The sequence below is a fragment of the Artemia sp. Qi Xiang Cuo genome, chromosome 15, assembly GCF_049724085.1.
Source record: "Artemia sp. Qi Xiang Cuo chromosome 15, ASM4972408v1, whole genome shotgun sequence".
Lineage (NCBI taxonomy): Eukaryota > Metazoa > Arthropoda > Branchiopoda > Anostraca > Artemiidae > Artemia > Artemia sp. Qi Xiang Cuo.
The window spans coordinates 45,113,181-45,132,945 of NC_142808.1; the positions used below are offsets into that span (position 1 = coordinate 45,113,181).

General features: G+C 34.4%; 1 protein-coding gene across 1 annotated transcript; it reads right to left on the reverse strand.

Annotated features, from left to right (window-relative positions):
- Positions 1-2,603: 2,603 nt before the first annotated feature.
- Positions 2,604-14,748, reverse strand: LOC148943727 (uncharacterized). The gene is made up of 2 exons (XM_089101716.1): positions 14,658-14,748; positions 2,604-2,944 (listed from the first exon to the last, which is right to left on the reverse strand). The coding sequence occupies exons 1-2, from the start codon at positions 14,728-14,730 to the stop codon at positions 2,715-2,717; spliced, it is 303 nt and encodes a 100-aa protein (XP_088957842.1). The 5' UTR covers positions 14,731-14,748; the 3' UTR covers positions 2,604-2,714.
- Between the last annotated feature and the right edge of the window lie 5,017 nt (positions 14,749-19,765).

Genomic DNA, 19,765 nt, shown 5'->3' on the forward strand with positions numbered 1-19,765 from the left:
GGTAGAACTACGTTGTTATACCTACAAAATTGCAAAAGTCTGTATCCATTACTATTTCTTTTCCTACACCAAATTCACTTAGGCTAGGATACCATCTATCCCTATTTCTACCGACCTGGGCGTTAAAATTTTCTAGTAAAAACATCATATTTCTGCATGGAACCCTATCCATTTGCTCCAGTAACTGTAAGTGAAATTCATCTGAGTCACTAGTATCTCCACCAGTCGGTTCTATATATATATAACTGATACCCTGAAATTTTTATAACTGATATGTAATATATAACTGATACCCTGAATTTTTCGGTCATAAAATGAGCAATTAGGATTCTATTATTAATACCTTCCCAGCCTAAACAAGACTTAGCAGCTTCCTTATTCATCATGAGCCCTACTCCCTGTCTATGTACCCCTTCCTTCCTGCCTGAGAAAACAAATTCTATATCACCTAATTTCAGGCTTCCTACCCTTGGGATATGAGTTTTTGAAACTCCTAATAAGTCCAGTTCAAATCGTCTGAATTCGTCAGTCAAAATTTTTAACATCGGTCGTTTTTTAACGTCGTAACATTCCAATTTCCAATTTTCATGTTCTTTAAATCATTGAAATTATTTTGGCCTCAGGAAAAGCAATGATCCCGGATACCAGTGCAGGACGGGGATCAAGTATCTCCTAAAGCCTACACCAAAGTGCCTAAGCCGGATTAGAACCGGACAGCAAGAAGTCCCTGGGACCTCTATGAATGGAGGCTTTAAGCAATCCTGGGCCCATCTTAGTCACAACAGGGTTTTCAGCACTTGGCGATTCTCTTCTATCAACAAGAGTCGAAATCCTGCACAGACGATCTCAAGCCTATAACTCATTATATATTCATGCCTACAAATATTATGCTAATACGGGGAGGCAGCCCATAGTAGATAAATAAGCTAGGAAGAGGTTTTTCAGCCTAAAGACGTCCTTCAAAACATACAAAGCCCAGACGAATTATCCATTGATCAGAATCCCGTGCGAATGCTGTGTCGTTTACTTGGCTACAATTTCCTCAAGGGGCACCACTATCAAGTAGGATTAAAGTTGACCGCAAGGTCCCCAGTCTTGCAGATATTCCGAAAGAGTCAATGCAGCCCTTCGCACAGACCGTTGTCTAAATATCTGGAACTTACGCCCTGTCACAGTTGTCCTCCTATAGAGGATCCTCCCGTGATGGTGTTCTGCATCACCATGCAATTTAACCCATTACTGGGAGAAGGTTTGTGACTCATGGGACTTGTGGACACAACAGTGGGCTCTATTGAGTTTAAATTCGAGGGGCCTTCTTCCTCCTCAAACTTTACATGACACCAATCTTTATATCAGCCTGTAGGAAATTTACACTTATCAAATAACAGAAAACCTGGTTCAATATCAATTTCCTTGTTAAACATTTTTTCTAAATAAAAAACATTCTTCTAGCTCAATTATTGTAGCATCATTTCGGCAGGTTGATGAGTAGCTGTCCCCGGGGAAGGTAGGAGAGAAGTTCACTGCTTAATAATTAGAAAACGATTACTTAATCACAGACTACTCTATGTACTCTGTTCATCTGAGTAGACAAAACCTTCCCTCTGCTTGTTCTCTTTCCATCAGCCTTTGCTATGTGCTCTGTCTGTCTGAGCCAACAAAACGTCGGGTCTGCTAGTTTGTTTCTCATCAGCATTTTGTGTGTATTCTGTCCTTCTAAACCACTAATAATCAGTTCTGCCTATTTGGTTTGTTCATAGACAGGACTGAATATGATAAACGTAAGGACGTGATTGAGAAGTTTTCTTGAATGTTTTCTTGAATGCTTTCTTCAATGTTGAGAGTTTCCTTGAATGCTTTCTTCAATGTTGAGAAGTTTTCTTGAATGCAGTAGTAGCTGCATGATGGTAAAGTGTGAGCACGGTCCAGTTAGTGTGAGCATGGTCAGCAAAGTTATGGTAAAGGTAAGGGATGGTAAAGTTTGGGTAAAGTATAGTAAAACATGAGCACGACCGGTGATCTTGGCGGGCAAAGCCATGGTAAAGGTAAAGTTTGGTAAAGCACGGTAAAGAGTGAGCACAGCTGCTGATCAAACCCAATGACCACGGCTTACTCCCGGTAACAAGTAAGCACGGCTCAAGACCTAAAACGAGTCTTTGAGCAAAACGTCTTGTGACAAATATTTACATGAAACACTGCTCTGGGACTGGTAATTTTCATTCCAATTTAGCTAAATAGAAATAATTAATTTCGATAAGACATCTTTGAAAATTTTTAAAGAGCATGGAATCCCTCGAAAATTATATGCAATTGAAATAACTATCTGTTATAGTTGACAGCGTATATTAACGAAAATTCTTATCTGGGGCTTCGCATTCTACCTCGAACAACATAGCCGCCTACCATCAACCTACCTCGAACAACATAGAAAATTACACTTTTTCTATGTTGCAAGTGTAGAACTAACGCAGTACTGATGGGTCTCCTTTTTTCTTTTTTTTTCTTTTTAAGGCAATAAGAACCAAACTTTAATAAAAAGTTTATTCCTAACAAATTTCCATGAGAGAAATATTTATTCAAATTTAGTTTAAAAACCGAAACAAACACAATTATTTAATGGCAAATTTATTCAAAGCTAGATTCCATAAGAGAAAATTTTTAGAAATTTAATTCTACAAAAAGCTGCAAAAATGAAGATCTAAGAAAAAACAAGTTTATTGAAAACTAGACTCGATAAGAGGAAACTTTTCGGAAAGAATAAATAGAATACAAATTCGAAGATTGTTGTAAAGTATATCCCGGGTTGCCGTACGTCGCCATCTTTTCAAATAAGCACCAACAGTATATATAAGCGACTCTGTTTGGAATATTTTCTGGTTAACATCTGTATCCCACCTCGGAGCAATTTTGAACTTTGGTTTTGCTAGAAAATCCACTTTTTGTCCTGAAATAAATATTCCATATGAATATGTTGCATTTAAAGACAGATTCTTTTTTTTGGCTTGAAAAGAATCATGACGGTATTCATAGGTTTATATTTTTGCCATTTCTCCAAAGTTTGAATTAAAAAAAAATATAATGGATTCAGGCTCTAGAGTTTAAAATGCTATCCCCGCAAAGAACCCTATTTTAAGCGATCTCCAAGCCCCATTTTTTTCGGTTGAAAAAAGAATTGTGTCTAACTCTAGAAAGGACGATTTTACCTTTATATACAGATACAAAAAGGCTGTAAACAAACTAACAGGCCGGATCAGCTCAGTAAACAGAGCATCTGACTCCTAATCTTGAGGTTATGGGTTCGAGCTTAGTGTTGGAATCATTCCTGCTGGTAGAAAATAAAATACTGAGAATTCATTTTTCAGCAAAGGTTGCATTTGTAGAGTGACAAATAAAAACTAGATTATTTAAAGCTCCTATTGATGGATAATGAAGGTAGTTGAAGAGTAGGACGGACATTATCTTCTCGTAAATTATCCTTTGCATACATACAAGTAAACCGAATTGATAATCGAGAAAAATGGGTATAATACGGGTATAAAGGGGTAAAATAAATATAATATTTTAAATAAGACAGTGAAAAATAACAATAAAACAAACCTTTTTTTTCACTAACAATAATCTAAGTTCAATTCATGTGCTTCAAGCCCAGAAACCTTTCTCAACGAAAAAAAAACTAAACTAAATTACACAATACATAGGCCTACAAAAAAAACAAAACACAAACGATATAAAAAATTATATCTTAATAATATCCTATATGAAAATGTTCACCGTGCCATATGGTGTCATGTTTTTTCTGGTGCTATTGAATGGTGGATATTTTCGTGTGGCTTTTTTATTTTATTTTAATTTAGATATAATGTTTTATATCGTTTGTGCTTTTTTCCTTTTCTTTGTATATTTTGTTTAATTTAATTTGTTTTTTTTTTCATGTTGATGAGGGTTTCTGGACATTAGGCCAAAATATTCGGACTTTTATTATTGTTAGTGAAAAAAGGGCTTTGTCTTATTTTCTTCTGTCTGATTTGAAATATCAAACCTATCGTTCTACGTTTTCCTGATGTCTTATTTGAAAATAGAAAGGCTGTATGGTGGTATGGCCAAAGAACTGTGACCTAAGAGATGGGATCTATCTAAGAGATTGGATCTTACCTTCATATTAAGTACCCACTTACCTTCATCGTACCCTTCATATTACCTTCATACTTCTTTATTAAGTTGTACCTCATTATACAAATTGGTGCAGCATGAATTCATGCCCTATATTGTAAGAAACCACCAGATTTAGGACAAAATCTTTAGAAATAAAAATCACCAAAGACCATTATTGAAAAAAATCACTAAGCAACAAAAAATCCTTAGAAATAAGGATAAATCACAAAGAGTGTCTGCCCTGATTCTTCCACTTTCGTTTGCCTGCAAACAAAAGAGTAAAGAATTGGGAGATATTCATTCACAAAAACTATAAAAGGCAAATGAAAAGGTTCTTAAGAATCCAAATCCGATCCAACACAAAAGTAAGAGCAAGTGGCAATCATTGTATAACAACAATTTAATCAAACAGAAATATATTACAAATAGAAAGGCTTCTTAGTTTTACTCAATGGTCATCTAAAATAAATGGCGGTTGTATTTTAATTTTTTAGGGTGGGTGAAGAGAAGACAACTTCAAAATTTGTACTGGGGCAAAGTGATTTTAGATACGCAAAAAAAAATTATTATTTTGGACTGAATTTTAAGTAAAGTTTGTTTTTGCTTCGTATAGTTCAGGAACACCAATTGACGAATTGACAAGACTAAAAAATAAAGTGAATGTCAATATATTAAATCTAGAAAATTCCATAAAAATATTTTTTCTTGGATGATTCAGGGAATGGGAGGATTGCATTCCCATAGGCAAGGGAATACTCCGGACACCGCTCCTATTTTAAAAATTTGCTTCACCGAGCTAAGCTGGTTTCCCTAATACTTTAGTTTAATGAAGAAATAGTCGCCAAAACCCGTTTAAAATTTTGTATTGAAAAAAAAATACAAATATATTTCATTGCGAATATTAAATGTTAGATATGTAATTATTTTTCTTGTTTGCCTTAAGGTATATTGGGAAACAGCATGCGTGAGTAGTTGAACCAATACTGCGAGTTTTAACCTGTCATTCATACAAATACATAGTTTTATATCTTTGTTAACGATGTGTACGTGATACCTAAGAAATTTTCACTTAAAATGGATATTTAAACTTTTACTTTCAAACGACATATTTGATAGTAATTCGAAATGAGGATGTTTTCCTCGTCACCGAACAAATAGAATCTTACCGCAAAAAGCATTCTTATGAACCATAATGACCCCGCAAAAAAAAGAAAAAAGAAAAAAAACTAGAGAAGCAATGAAAGCTAATTTGGGCCATTCAGAGTAGGGGTGTGGGATCAAGCCCCTGAAATCCTAGAACTTCTCGAAGTTCTCAGTGATTCTAATTTAAATAATTAATTTTTTTTATTAATTCCCCCTTCCCATTTTATTATTTATTCTTATTAATTCCCACACGGGTACCTGACTCAGAGCCATGATCCTCCCGCATTTCCAGAGATTTTAGTAACTGACCTAAGAAATACAGAACTTAAAAAAACTAAACACACAGGAGTTAAGAACCTAGAGCGAGTTCACTATGGAACTAGACCTTCTAATACTAAAATCGATTAAGCAAACTAACCATAAAAACCATAGGAGTTTTTTTTTTAATATAAGTATTATTATGATTACTCTTTTTTTGAAAAAAAGAAATTGATACATTAAATATATTATTTAGGCGTAGGTCCAAAGTACGGACTAACATAGTTTCTAACAATGTTTTTTTTTTTCAATTTGTTCCGAAATTTTCGGTGATTTGAATTAAAAAACGCTTTTAAATGGTTGGAAAAGTTTCCTAATGCAGTGTTATGCGCTAAATTCAATCTGGTAAAGTTTTAGCACTCATAATCTTTTGATTTTGAAGAACTTTTGTATTTCAGATAAAACTTGGGTAACAAAAAGTCAAAAGTTGCATTGGACCTTGTATTGTTATTAAATAAAAAAAAACAGGTTTTTTTAACTGAAAGTAAGGAACGACGTCAAAACTTAAAACGAACAGAAATTATTCCGTATATGAAAGGGGCTGTCCCCTCCTCAATGCCTCGCTCTTTACGCTATAACTTTTTATTCTTTAAAAAACATAGAGTTGTGAGAAAGTGAAACTTCAGCGTAAAGAGCATGGCGTTGAGGAGGGGATAGCCCCTTTCATATAAAGAATCATTTTTGTTCGTTTTAAGTTTTAACGTCGTTCCTTACTTTATTCAATTTTTGAACGTTTATGAATTAATGCAGGTTTTGATATTGGCTCACCGTAAATGAATAATTAAAACAAAATTTGTATATTAATTTTACTTTAATTTGGTTAAATGGCTTTCTCGAAACTTGTTTAATTTGATTTACGAACGTTTTTATTAGTAATAAATATACGTAACTTACGAATTAACTAACATAACAAACTTCTACATTCATAGATTGTAATACGTATATTAGGGGGTTCGCCCCCTAGGCAATACCTTGCTCTTTAAGCTAAAGTTCGAATTTTTTTCTAATTCTTTAAAAATAACCCCTTAATCACAAAGGCCGTTAATTAGAATAAATAGCTCTTATAAAAGTACTAAAAAACCTTTGGCTTAAAGAGCGAGGTATTGACTAGGCGGTGAACCCAATCATATACGTAATATTTTCTGTTCGTTTTAAGTTTTGATGTTGCTTCTTACTTTCAGTTGAAAAACTTGTTTTTTTTTTAAATTTAATTTCTGATCCTTTTCTTTAATAATACTGGGAAATCAGGCGCCCGCTTCTTAGCAATGTCCCTTCCCCCATGAAAACTTCCTTCATAGAAACATCCTCCCATATAACCCCGACCCTCCCCCACCGACCAGAAAAAATACCCCCAGAAAACCTCTGTATACTTACCAATAAACAATAATAAAAGTTAACATTGGGTAAAGTTCATAAATTTCAGCCCTCCCCCCGGGGACTTCGGGGGATTAACTCATCCTGAAAGACATTGTTATCATATTTTCGACCATGCTGAACAAAATGGCTATCTCAAAATTTTGATTGGATGACTTTGGGAAAAAAATGAGCGTGGGAGGGGGCCTAGTTGCCCTCCATTTTTTTGGTCACTTAAAAAGAGCACTAGAACTTTTAATTTCCATTCCAATGAGCCCTCCCACGATATTCTAGGACCACAGGGTCGATACGATCACCCCTGGGGAAAAAAAACAATAAAAAAACAAATAAACACGCATCCGTGATCTTTCTTCTGGCCAAAAATGTAAAATTCCACATTTTGTAGATAAGTGCTTGAAACCTCTAAAGTAGGGTTTTCTGATACGCTGAATATGATGGTGTGATTTTCATTAAGGTTCTGTAACTTTTAGTGGGTCTTTCCCCCTTTTTTCTAAAATCAGCCAAATTTTCTCAGGCACGTAACTTTTGATTGGTACGACTAAACTTGATGAAACTTATATATTTGAAATCAGCATTAAAATCTGATCCTTTTGATGTATCTATTGGTGTCAAAATTTCGCTTTTAGAGTTTCGGTTCCCATTGAGCCGGATCGCTTCTTACTTGCAGTTCGTTACCACGAACTGTTTGATATTAAATTACAATGTTTTAGTTCTTGAGTCAAAGAAGTGCAAGTTCGTTTCTTAATGAAATTAAATAGAAAAAAATATGTTTTTCTTACTGAAAGTAATGAGCAAGATTAAAACTCAAAACAAACAGTAATTATCCTGTATATGAAGGGTTGCCTCCTCCTCAATACCTTGCCCTTCACTCTAAAGCTGTTATAACTTTTAAAAAAACTTCCTATTCTAAGTAAACGTCCAAAAATAGCGATGAAGACCACACTGCCTTTTCATGACGAACAAAAAAAGCACGGAGAACAATAGGGAAATCTTTTTCAAAGACAGTGAAGATAATTTGAATGAATATTTTGGCCCTATGTCCAAGGGTCATCCTCAGCAAGACAAAAATATATAAAAGAAAAAAGACTCACAACAACATGCGACCAATAAAACGAAAAATTAAATTTTTTTCAAAGCTGTCCCAGCATCCTTACTTCAGCGAAGTTCAACCAGGGCTGATAAAAAGTGAGGTAAAACAAGGCGATTCAGTAAGATGAAAGAAAAATAATTTAAAAACACGTTCTTATTGTTAATCCAGCCTTTTTGGCTGCTAGCTTCAAAGGTCTTTTTGTGATCGGTTCTGTTTTAATGTCTGTTGGTTTTTTTTTAATATTTTGTAAGATCATTTTTAATTAAATTTGTGTATAGAGCATTTAGTGTATATTCCCCCAAGTCCCTATTTAAGGAAATATTATTATTAATTTCAAGTCCGATTTCAATTGATTCTTGGACTACCTGGTTTATGCCAAGGTCATACTAATAAGCGCGGATTCATCAAAAAGTTTATTGTGGCTATGATTTTCAAAGACATGGCTGCCTAAAGCAGAATCAAATTAAACAGTAAAAATATTAGAATTTAGAGCTTTGACAATATCATCTTTATGCTGTTTTTTGCTAAAGGAATAGATGGTGAAGTCTTAATGACCTTAGTTAAACTCTGTAACAAGTACTCAATGTATTTCCAATTCCGTAATTCTTTTTGTCATCAAATTAATGGTTTAGCGAAGGTTGCGCCCCTTTCCGGGTTACTGGCGAATATTTATGTGGAACATATTGAAAATTGGACATGAGATTCATATTTCTTGAAACATATCTTTTGGGGACGTTACATGGATGGCGTAATTTCACTCTGGAACTATGGGGGAAATGAACTAAAGGGTTTTTTTAGATCACCGAAATACATACGGTAGAAATTTACAGTTACAAATATTCGTAGCTTAGATAAACTCAATTATACTATTTATAGAAAACCAATACAAAATAATAGATATTTGTATTTTAAATCAAACCACCCACCACAAGTTAAAAGAGCTGTCGTAATCTCTCTTGTCGATCGTGCCCTAAACATTTGTTCTGATTCCCACATCACAGCTGAACTGAACTTTATCAGGGACATACTTTTCGGAAATAGGTATCCTATTTTATTTATTTATAGTGTACTTAACTGTAGACTGAAAACACACTCCCGCAAAATTAATGATAGTTTACCATTTGAGATTTCTGATAATCCGTCAAACCTAATTGAGCTTCCCTAGATCCCAGAAATCACTGCAAATCTTAAAAAAGTTTGCACACAAAATATTTTGTATGTAGTATTCACAAATAATTTAAAAATCATAAATTTTCTAAATTCTGGTAAAGATAAAACCCCAGTTACTTGCCAAAGACGGGTCAATCAAATAGCCTACCAATGCGATTGTGGTAAATACTATGCAGGTAGAAAACACCGGAGTATGGAGAAACGCATACAATAGCATAAAAATTATATTGTCAAAGCTCTAAATTCTAATATTTCTACTGTTTCATTTGATTCTGCTTTAGGCAGCCATGTATTTGAAAATCCTAGCCATAATGTACTGTTTGATGAATCTGCGCTTATTAGCAGTGACTTAGGCATAAAACCGGTAGTCTGAGAAGCAATTTTAATCAGACAAAAGATAAATAATAATATTTCCCTAGATAGGGACTTGGGGGAATATACACTAAATGCTCTATACATAAATTTAATTAAAAATGATCTTACAAAATATTAAAAAAAAAACCAACAGACATTAAAACAGAACCGATCACAAAAAGACCCTTGAGGTTAGCTGCCAAAAAGGCTGGATTAGCAATAAGAACGTGTTTTTAAATTATTTTTCTTTCATATCATTGAATCGCCTTGTTTTACCTCACTTTTTATCAGTCCTGGATGAACTTCGCTGAAGTAAGGATGCTGAGACTGCTGTGAAAAAAAAAAAAATTAATTTTTGGTTTTATTGTTCGCATGTTGTTGTGAGTCTTTTTTCTTTTATATATTTTTGTCTTGCTGAGGACAGCCCTTGGACATAGGGCCGAAATATTCATTCAGATTATCTTCACTGTCTTGCGAAAAGATTTCGCAAGACAATATTGTTCTTCCTGCTTTGTTGTTAATTAAACGGTCCCTGTGTTTCAGGAGCCGTTCTTAAAAATTGGGACAAACAGTCAATCTTTAGCGTAAAGAGCAAGGTATTGAGGAAGGGGAAGACCTTCATTTACGGAACAGTTTCTATTCGTTATGAGCTTTAATGTTGCTCCTTACTTTCAATTAGAAAAACATTTTTTTTATTAAATTTTTGGTCGTTTTTCCAATAAAACTGGTAAATCTGGCTCAGCCTCCGTCAATTATACCCTCTACCCTCACAGGAAACTCCTCCATGAAAAATTTATTCATAGTTAAGTACATACGCTTCAATTTCCCTCCAGACAGTTCCATCTTCGCTGACAATCCCCCTCCCCGTACAATTTCTTGCGGACAATTCAGCCTGAAAAACTATCCTTAGCATACTGTCATTTGAAAAAGACTAATCTCTAATCGGTTTCTCAGTCACTCTGGAAATACCCCCTTCCGTAGAAATTCTTTCCAGAAACCAAAACACGCGGAAAATAGCCCCTGGATAATTCCCTTGGAACATCTCCTCATGCAAAATTCAGTTGGCAAAGATAATATAATACAATTAACAAGAATTTTGTACAGGAATTCTGTCAGAACCCCCAGTGTAAGATTTTCCCTGGATATCCCCCCTTAAAATTTCCCTCCCCAAGGAAGATTCTACCAATGAAAATCCATCCCAAGCTCAAAATCCCCACCCCAAAATATGTCGGTATACTTCCCAATAACAAATACTATATGTGAGAAGGGCAAATTTCATAGCTTACAGGCCTCTCCCCACGGACTTGAGGGAGTCATTTTACCCCTAAGGAAACAGTTATTTGATTTTTCAACTATACTGAACAAAATGGATATCTCAATATTTGGATCAATAACTTTGGGAAATAAATGGCCGTGGGAGGGGGGGGCAGTTGCCAACCAATCTTTTATGTCATTTAAAAAGGGCACTAAAACTTTAAATTGACGTTCAAATGCACCCTCTCCTCATCATCTAGGACCATTATTTAAATACGATCACCCCTGGGGGAAAAAAGAAGCAAAAAAAACACACACGCATCTGTGGTCTGTCTTCTGTCAAAAATAGCATAGTTCCACATTTTTGTTTATAGGAGCTTGAAACTTCTACAGTAGGGTTCTCAGGTACGCTAAATCTGACGGTGTGAATTTCATCAAAATTTCTTGAATTTTGGAGGTATTTCCTCCCTATTTTAAAAATCAGGCAAATTTTCTCAGGATCTTAGCTTTTGATTGGTAACACTTCAGTTTTTTAGAGCTTTGGTAACTATTGAGCCGAGTCGTTCCTTACGTAGAGTTCGTTACCACGAATTGTTTGATCAATGTACTATTTTTGAATCAAAGTCTTGGCTAATTTGAAATTTATAAGACAACTGATTTCTGATGAAAGTCCTTTAATAAAATTGTTTTAGCTTGATTCAAAATGTAGTTAGAGCAACTCTAGTGCAAGTAGTTTTTACATAATATTTTTGTTATCTTTTTAGTTGAATTTCTAGTGCTTCAAAAAACAAATTAGCTACAATTCATGAGCTTTAAGGATTGTAGGGAGAGGGGGTAGTAAAAGAAAGGATAGAAAATTACAAATCAGAATATGATATGATATTTAAATGAAGCGCTATGTATTCATTTAAGTAGCTCCAAATACTTTTATCAAATGTGTTTTATTGGAGGCACCATTCAAATTCTCGATGCACTTCAGGGATTTTAAAGGTAGTTTTATACGCATCTTTAAATTCAGCTTTTAATATATTTCTCTTATACTGGAACCTAAAATGAATCATATATAGTTAGTAACTTTTTTATGCAGTTTTTTGCTTGACCACAAAATGAATAATTTAGTTGTTTGCTAGATTAACTCTAATCCTCACAGCAGAGCGGATTTTTACCTTTTTATTTCTGAATATTTACTATTTCAATGAAAATGTTATTGAAATATTTATTCTTAAAAGATTTAATGATAAAAGAGGTAGTAAGAGAAAAGAAGGAAAATCGGTAATTTTATTGAAATATAATGTTTGCCAAGTTACATATATTATATATGTATTTTATTATTTATGTATTAAAAGTTATATTTGTATTTAAGTAGTTAGTTGACTAACTCCAATGCAGAAACTACACACAGTTTCTGCATAACGGATTTTAACTTTTTTATCCCGGAAAACACTTTTAATAAAATAAATTTTATTAATGAAACATTATTTAATAAAATAAAATCTTAGTAAGAATTTAACTGGAAAAACTCTTTAGAGAGATTTAAAGATGTTAGGGGATCGGGAATAGTAAAAATTTGGATGGTCAATGAATAATTGTGATACAATATGATGTTTAAGTAAAATTATATATGTGATTAAGTACCTGCTTACTATGTTTTATCAGATGTGTGGTGTTAGAGGTGCAGGTTGAATTCTTAGTGGGTTTGTGGCATTTTGAGAGCAGGCTAATTTGGTCATTTAAACATCTCCTGAATATTTGGAATCTCACAGTTTAAAAATAATCGCTGCTTGAATTCTATTAAGTAGAACAAAATCTTCATTATACGAAGAAATGAAGTTTTGTAATAGTATACAATCACGTACTTTTGTGATGTTTATAGGAATGGACTTTCACGTAGATTATAAGTAAATTTTAGGATTACTATAAAGACAGTTGAGTGACTCTTCACAATTGATTTATGTAGACACCTAATTAGGAGAATGTTGGGGAGGGGCAAAGATTTTTTTCCTTTTTGTAAAATGAAGATACAAAAAATTTATTTTTTTTAAATCTAGGGGGGGGGGAAAGGATTCGGGTGGGGAGAGATGATTTTGCTGTTTTCTCGTTTTTCTTTTCAGTGAAAATTCCGAAAAATATTTTTTTAATTTAGGCAGAATCATCCTTCACCCTATTCCCACCTTTCAATTGGAATCCCTGCAAGGGAAAAACTAAAATGACCTGATTGGTCGCCTGTAAAACAAATTCGTTAAGCGGAAGATCGAGACAAATGTCCTTCGACCCTTTGATGGTGGCAGATGCTTCGTCTAATTGACGGACCATAACGACTGAAATTCTGTTTAGTGAACTTCAACTGTTTTAGAACTTCAATCGCAGAATACCTTGCTGTCTTCAACTGTCTTCTTGCTGTCGTAATTCTTCTTCTTCTCAGCTGTCTTCAGCTATTAATTATTTCAGCAATCGGTACGTTTGCATAGTAGGTCACTTCTTGCTAAAATAGGATCTTCAGTACCTCTTTTGAATCTAAACTTTGGTTAGCAGGTTACCAGCAGAGTCTTATGAAAACCAGTAAATAAAATGGATGATATGATAAAACCTTCTTGAATGTAAGGAAGAGAAGCCATTAACACCGTCTAGCGAAATAAAAGTTTAATTTTTAAGACTTAACATTTTTGGTTCTCATGAGGTAGTTTTTAGAGGTATTAAATCATCGGAGATTTATCCCCCGTTTTCTTCTACATATTCAATTAAGTTCTACTTTCCTGGAAATACGGTTTCAGCAAGTAGTAATTTCACTGACACGTTATATGCACGGAGACACTATCGTCTCATTAATTTGTTTTTTGTATTTTACTCAGCATCAAAATTAGGATCCCCCTCCCTCTAAAATCAGAAGTCCCCGATTTTATGTTGCTTTGAATTTCTGGGTACCGAAATTAGCAAGTTGCTGTTTCAAATTATAAGAAAAGACCCGTTAAAAATTGCCACTTTGAAAATAAAATTACAGGCAAATATTTTCATATTTAAAATATATCAAAATAACCCATAAATATTATATGGCTTTGCGTTTTCAGAAGAAAATGGCTTTTAGCACAAGTTCTACTTTTGAGCAAATGGATTAAGAACAAAGGCCTTCCATCAGTACTTGGACTTATTACCCTTTTTGGCTGGGGAAATTTACCCAATCTATTCCTACTTTAAAGGGACTTCAAGAGGCTCATATCTAAAATAAACCCTCTCCTCCCATAAATCCATCGATAGTACTTGTCAACATATACGCACGTAAAAAGAAATTACTTTAGTAAAGTAGCCCTTTAAATTCCTCTTCATAAAAAAGAATAAGAATATTGGTACTTGTTAATAATTCAGAACACACTCAAGCTCTTGATCTGATTGTAAGATCTCAGAAAATCAGTTTGATAGCCACAAAGACAAGTGACGGAATGCATTGGACTTATATAATTTTGGCTATATATTTTCAAGTTAGGGGGGAGGGTAAAGTATAGCGGATCTGCATGTACAATGTGGTAGCTACGATTATTCTGCATTTTACGAAGCAATAAATGTTTTTCAACTTCAAGCTGTCCAAACACTTTACCCCAACCCCCCTAATGTGCAAATATATAGCCCAAATTGTATAAGTCCAATGCATTCTGTCACCCTTCACTTGTCTTTGTGGCTATCAAACCGGTTTTCTTAGATCTTACATTCAGATCAAGAACTTGAGTGTCTTCTGAATAGTTAACAAGTAAAAACATATTAATAGTTTTTTAAGGGATTGTTTTTTAATTTGAGAAATGTATGGATTTACCTGGAATACACTTTACATTAACTAATAGAAAAAATCCGAGACAAAATACAGCAATTGCTATACTCCTTGACATGGCACAATTAACTCTGAAAGAAAAATGTGAATTGAACCTGAAATTAGTTTTGTTCCTTTTCAGCTGAAGCACGTCTTAATTTAATTTGCTAAATTAATTGTTTTGTTTTTTTAATTGTATTCTAACGGGACTCCGTTTCGCAAAATAACTTCCTATTGATGACTCCACAAACTTCTTCTCAATTTGCCAAGACTTTCAATAAATCTAGGTAAATAGGTTCTTAGACCAGATAGGCTGTATATGGCGTTCATGTATATATATATATATATATATATATATATATATATATATATATATATATATATATATATATATATATATATATATATATATATATATATATATATTTAAGCATTGAGGATGGGTTAACGGAGATATTCGTCGAAATATCAGTATCATTTTTTGTTTATTCACCAGCTCAAAATTGTTTTCGTTTCCTTTTCTATTAAAAGAAAAAAAAATCATTCTATATTTTTTTTTTATACCCAATAAATTTACGGCAGGGATAGTAAACCTGAATGATTTTAGAAGCCCATTGCTACCCCTCGGCCAACATTATTGATTTCAATTAAGAACGGGCCCAGTTGAATCAACTTAAGTGCAGGTAGCAAGATCCAGTGAATAAGAAAATTATTATCATTTACTTTACTTTAAAAGTTAGGACAACATATTTTCTTCTAAAAGTTTACACCATCAAAACAATATGTCATGGCTGGCCCACTTATTGGTATGTCACCGCTTATTCAAATTACCCAAACACATGGGCTGACATCTTAATTGTGATTAAAAATTGACCCTGTCAAATCAGTTGTCATGTCATATATTACATTAGGCACGATTAATTTGATAATTTGTCACTGCAAGTCCAAACAATATGAAATTTGAATTATATTGTGTTTAAATTGATCAGTCCAACGTTGCATTGTTGCCACGCTCCTCTGCTGTTGCAACTCACCACTAAGCCATCTAGAATTTGGCGTATCTCGGCATTTTTTAGTTTAATAACAAAGCAAAATTATTATGAATCGATATTGAAGTTGAGTGTTGGCTGCCAGGTTCAGTTGCAATAAGTTGAATTTAATCCCTGTGTTCAACAAATTTTATTCCACTTTATTGCAACAACTTACTGCGATAGCCCCGAAATTAATTGCAACAACCGTCTGACTGATCGTTTTTCAAAGAGTAAACTGTATGAGAAAACTGGTGCTATCCCCTTTTCTAGGGCTATAAAGATAAAATGGTTGAGACAGCTAGGACGCGCTCTGCAGATGAAGGATGACAGATTACCAAAGATTATCCTTTTCGGCCATCCATCTAGGGCCAAACAAAAATCAAGGGGAGGTAAGAGGAGACGGTAGTTAGATAGGATTTAAAGGAAATTGGAGTTTATTGGGAGGATATAAAGAGGGAAACTTTGAATAGATTAGGGACGGAAGAGGAGAGGATGCAGCTGTTGGCCTCAGGCAGCTTGGTGCTTCAGTGAGTTCTAGTAGTAGTTTGAGTGGGTAAAGGTTCGAGGCGTTCATTTCATCGGCGTCTGGATACTTGAAAAACGGTCGCATTAGCGAATGACCTGTCAGGTTGTTCGTTTAGATCTGACTAAAATAGTCAGAAAAAAAAGCTAACCGAATTCTTAATTGTAATAGAAAAGGATATCAAGTAAAAAGCGAGAATAGAAAAACAATGAAATAAGAAAAAAAATGAAGTTTAGACAGCGATAGAGATAATAGCATTAAATATTTTTTATATATTTATGTGTATCTGAATTCAAATCTGCAGAAAGTTTGCAACAAGGCTAGCAGCACAGTGGAAAAAAAGAAACACTTTTTGAATTAAATTCAACAGTTTTGCGTTAAGACATTGGAATTTATTAAGATATTCCAAACTCCAAGTGTACCAAAGACAACCTAATTTGACATTCTGTTGTGCGTCTTCGTGCTATTTGCATGGTTCATTTTTTCCTCTTGATAAAGGTTTCCAGACGTGAAATTGAAATACTCTAATTTCTTTATTATTAAAATTATGTCGATTCGTTTTTGTCCACTGCTTTGTTTAAAACCTGTTTTTAGTATAACTTCATTTGTTAAATTGTGCAAATTGAAAGACAGTGTGGTCAAGGAAAGTAATTAATTCAACTCTTTAATTGATTCCTAAACAAAAAACAAGGGAAAAGGAGAAATCATTATCTGATTTGAACGCCATTTATTTTTTTTTTACATTTAAATGCTTACAGAAAATAGTAGTCAACGTTATTTCATAGATTCATAGATTTTTCACAATTTTCATAGATTTTCACAATTTTTAGAAAATTCTTCAACAACCCAAATGATAAAAATGAAGGGAAATAAGGCGAATATAGAGCATCTATTTTCAAATAAAAACATTTATACAAAAGCTCACCTCTTCATTCCGTGGACCTTGGCTAAAATTCCAAAGCCAAAAGGGTTCATTCAACACGAGGAAATTTTAAAAAATGGGGTTTTTATAGGCCAAATGAAGATACTGAAAAAACGAAGCGAATATTTCGAGAGGACAAACGCCTCTCTTCTTCAGCGCGAAACGATGTATCAATAAAAGCCAAAAAATTAAAAGAATTAAAACCAAATACCTAACAACCATAAAAGCGAGTTATTCGCCAATATCCCGCGATTTACACAAAATCCAAAAAATATGATCTGCCATCGACGGATACTAGCGAACAACTGAACAAAAGAAAGGAATCAATTCATTCACTCGAAAAACAAAACGAACCAGCAATTAAATAAGTTGGAAAACTATGTCATTTGATTTCGGATTTTAATTAAGGCATTTCTTGCAGACACCCTTTGAGACCTAAGGGGTTGTTCACGTGTTTGATTAGATGACTGAGAAAGTGGTTCAAGGTCTAGTTTCAGGGATCACTAAAGTATCGGCTTCTCTTTTGAGAAAACCGAAATATGACTCATTTATTCTTAAATCACCGGAATCTCTGTTTAAAGCTAGACCTAAATGTTGGTATTTATAAATTTCAACAGCTTCTCTAGTAGTGCTGGACAATAATCCTCATCATTCGAAATAAGACTAGCTCGATTAAACAAAATAGTATGGTCTGGTTTTTCAAAATGTGCTCCGGCAAGGGCAGAGTCAAAATTTTCCGGTTTTTTCCGCTTTTTAAGTGTATTATTAATTGAGCTAGAATGCTGAGTTAATCTATCTGTTAGTCGCTGATTAGTTCTTCCAATAATAATAATAATAATTTATTACAAACCCGCTATAAAAAAGAAGCATGAAGAAGCGGAGCAAAACAAAAGAAAAGAGAAAATAAAAACGAACACAAATCAACCGAACATAATAATCTACTAAATACAAACAAATCACACTTCAACTATCAAGCAAGAAAGTCGCTGGGAAATCAAATAATAGTGCCCTGTGTTTCACGAGAGCTTGTTTTTCAAAATTCGGCATGAACTCAACAGGATCAGGTATATGATACTTTTCTAGCAGACCAGTGTTACGGAGGTAAAGTGGCAGACCAAGCAGAAACTTTAAATATTTGCAAAAGCCTGAACGGATTCGCAACATATCCGAATTCGATAGCCAATGCCAAACGGGTGAGATGTAGTGAGCAAAGGGAAGAGCGACGGCACGATACAACCTAGCAAGGATATGCTTATCGAATTTAAACTTCAGGGCTGCAAGTTTAGCATACCCAGACCGAAACCCGACAGAACCTGGTCAACAAAAAGAGCACGCGAGCTTCTGAGGTCGCTTCCATATGTGATACCCAGGTACTCCAACTTGCGGCTTAGTGACTATCTGCCTCTGCAACGGTAACACGGGTAGCCCGCGACGGGCAACTTAGACGGCGCACGCGGGGTTCAAATACAAGAAATTCTGTTTTAGCAGGGTTAATAACCAGACTAATATTAGTATAACCTCGACTTAGGAGATCGATATTAGCTTGAAGGTTACAAAGCGATGTGTCTCACCAGTAATATGTCGTCTGCGTAGCACTAGTAGGCTCACATCCATACATTCAGTGTTAAAACCACCGTTAATCTTTTTTGTTACCGACGAGGTTAGTGAATTGAAGAGTACAGGGCTTGAAACCGACCCTCGACGCAGTCCCCGGTGAAGCTTAATCGGTCTTGGACAGGAGTTCACTACTCAACTTAACACGGATAAGGCTACTCGAATACCAGTGCCATAGGACGGCCGCTACATGTGGGTTCACACCTTGGTGCAGCAGGTTCAAAATTAACTTTGAATGAATTACCGAATCAATATACCAAAGACCACACGAACAAGGAATTCTGTAGACACCGGAGTTTTCACCTATCGGGATAGGGTCTTTTCCTTGATAAATTTGGGACTTGATAGTTTTTCTGGGTCTATAATAAGTGTAAATGTTATTTTTCCTTAGATTTTTTTTTTTTTTTTGAAATGTGGTCTGAAATCCCTTTAATGTATGGGAGACCAAGATAAACTGCTTTTCTTTTAGAATTGAACATTCTAGCTCAATTAACAATACACTTAAAAAGCGGAAAAAACCGGAAAATTTTGACTCTGCCCTTGCAGAGCACATTTTTGAAAAACCAGACCATACTATTTTGTTTAATCAAGCTAGTCTTATTTCGAATGACAAGGCTATTGTCCAGCACTACAGAGAAGCTGTTGAAATTTATAAATACCAACATTTAGGTCTCAGTTTCTAAACAGCGATTCCGGTGATTTAAGAATAAATGAGTCATATTTTCGGCTTTCTCAAAAGAGTAGCCGATACTTTAGTGATCCCTGAAATAAACCTTGAACCACCTTTCTCAGTCATCTAATCAAACACGTGAACAACCTCAGGTCTCAAAGGTGTCTTTAATGCCTTAATTAAAATCCGAAATCAAATGAGATAGTTTCAACCATTTAATTGCTGGTTCGTTTGTTTTTTCAAGGAATAATTGATTCCTTTTCTTTGTTCAGTTGTTCGCTAGTATCCGTCGATAGCAGATCATACTTTTGGATTTTGTGCAAAATCGCGGATATTGGCGAATAACTCGCTTTT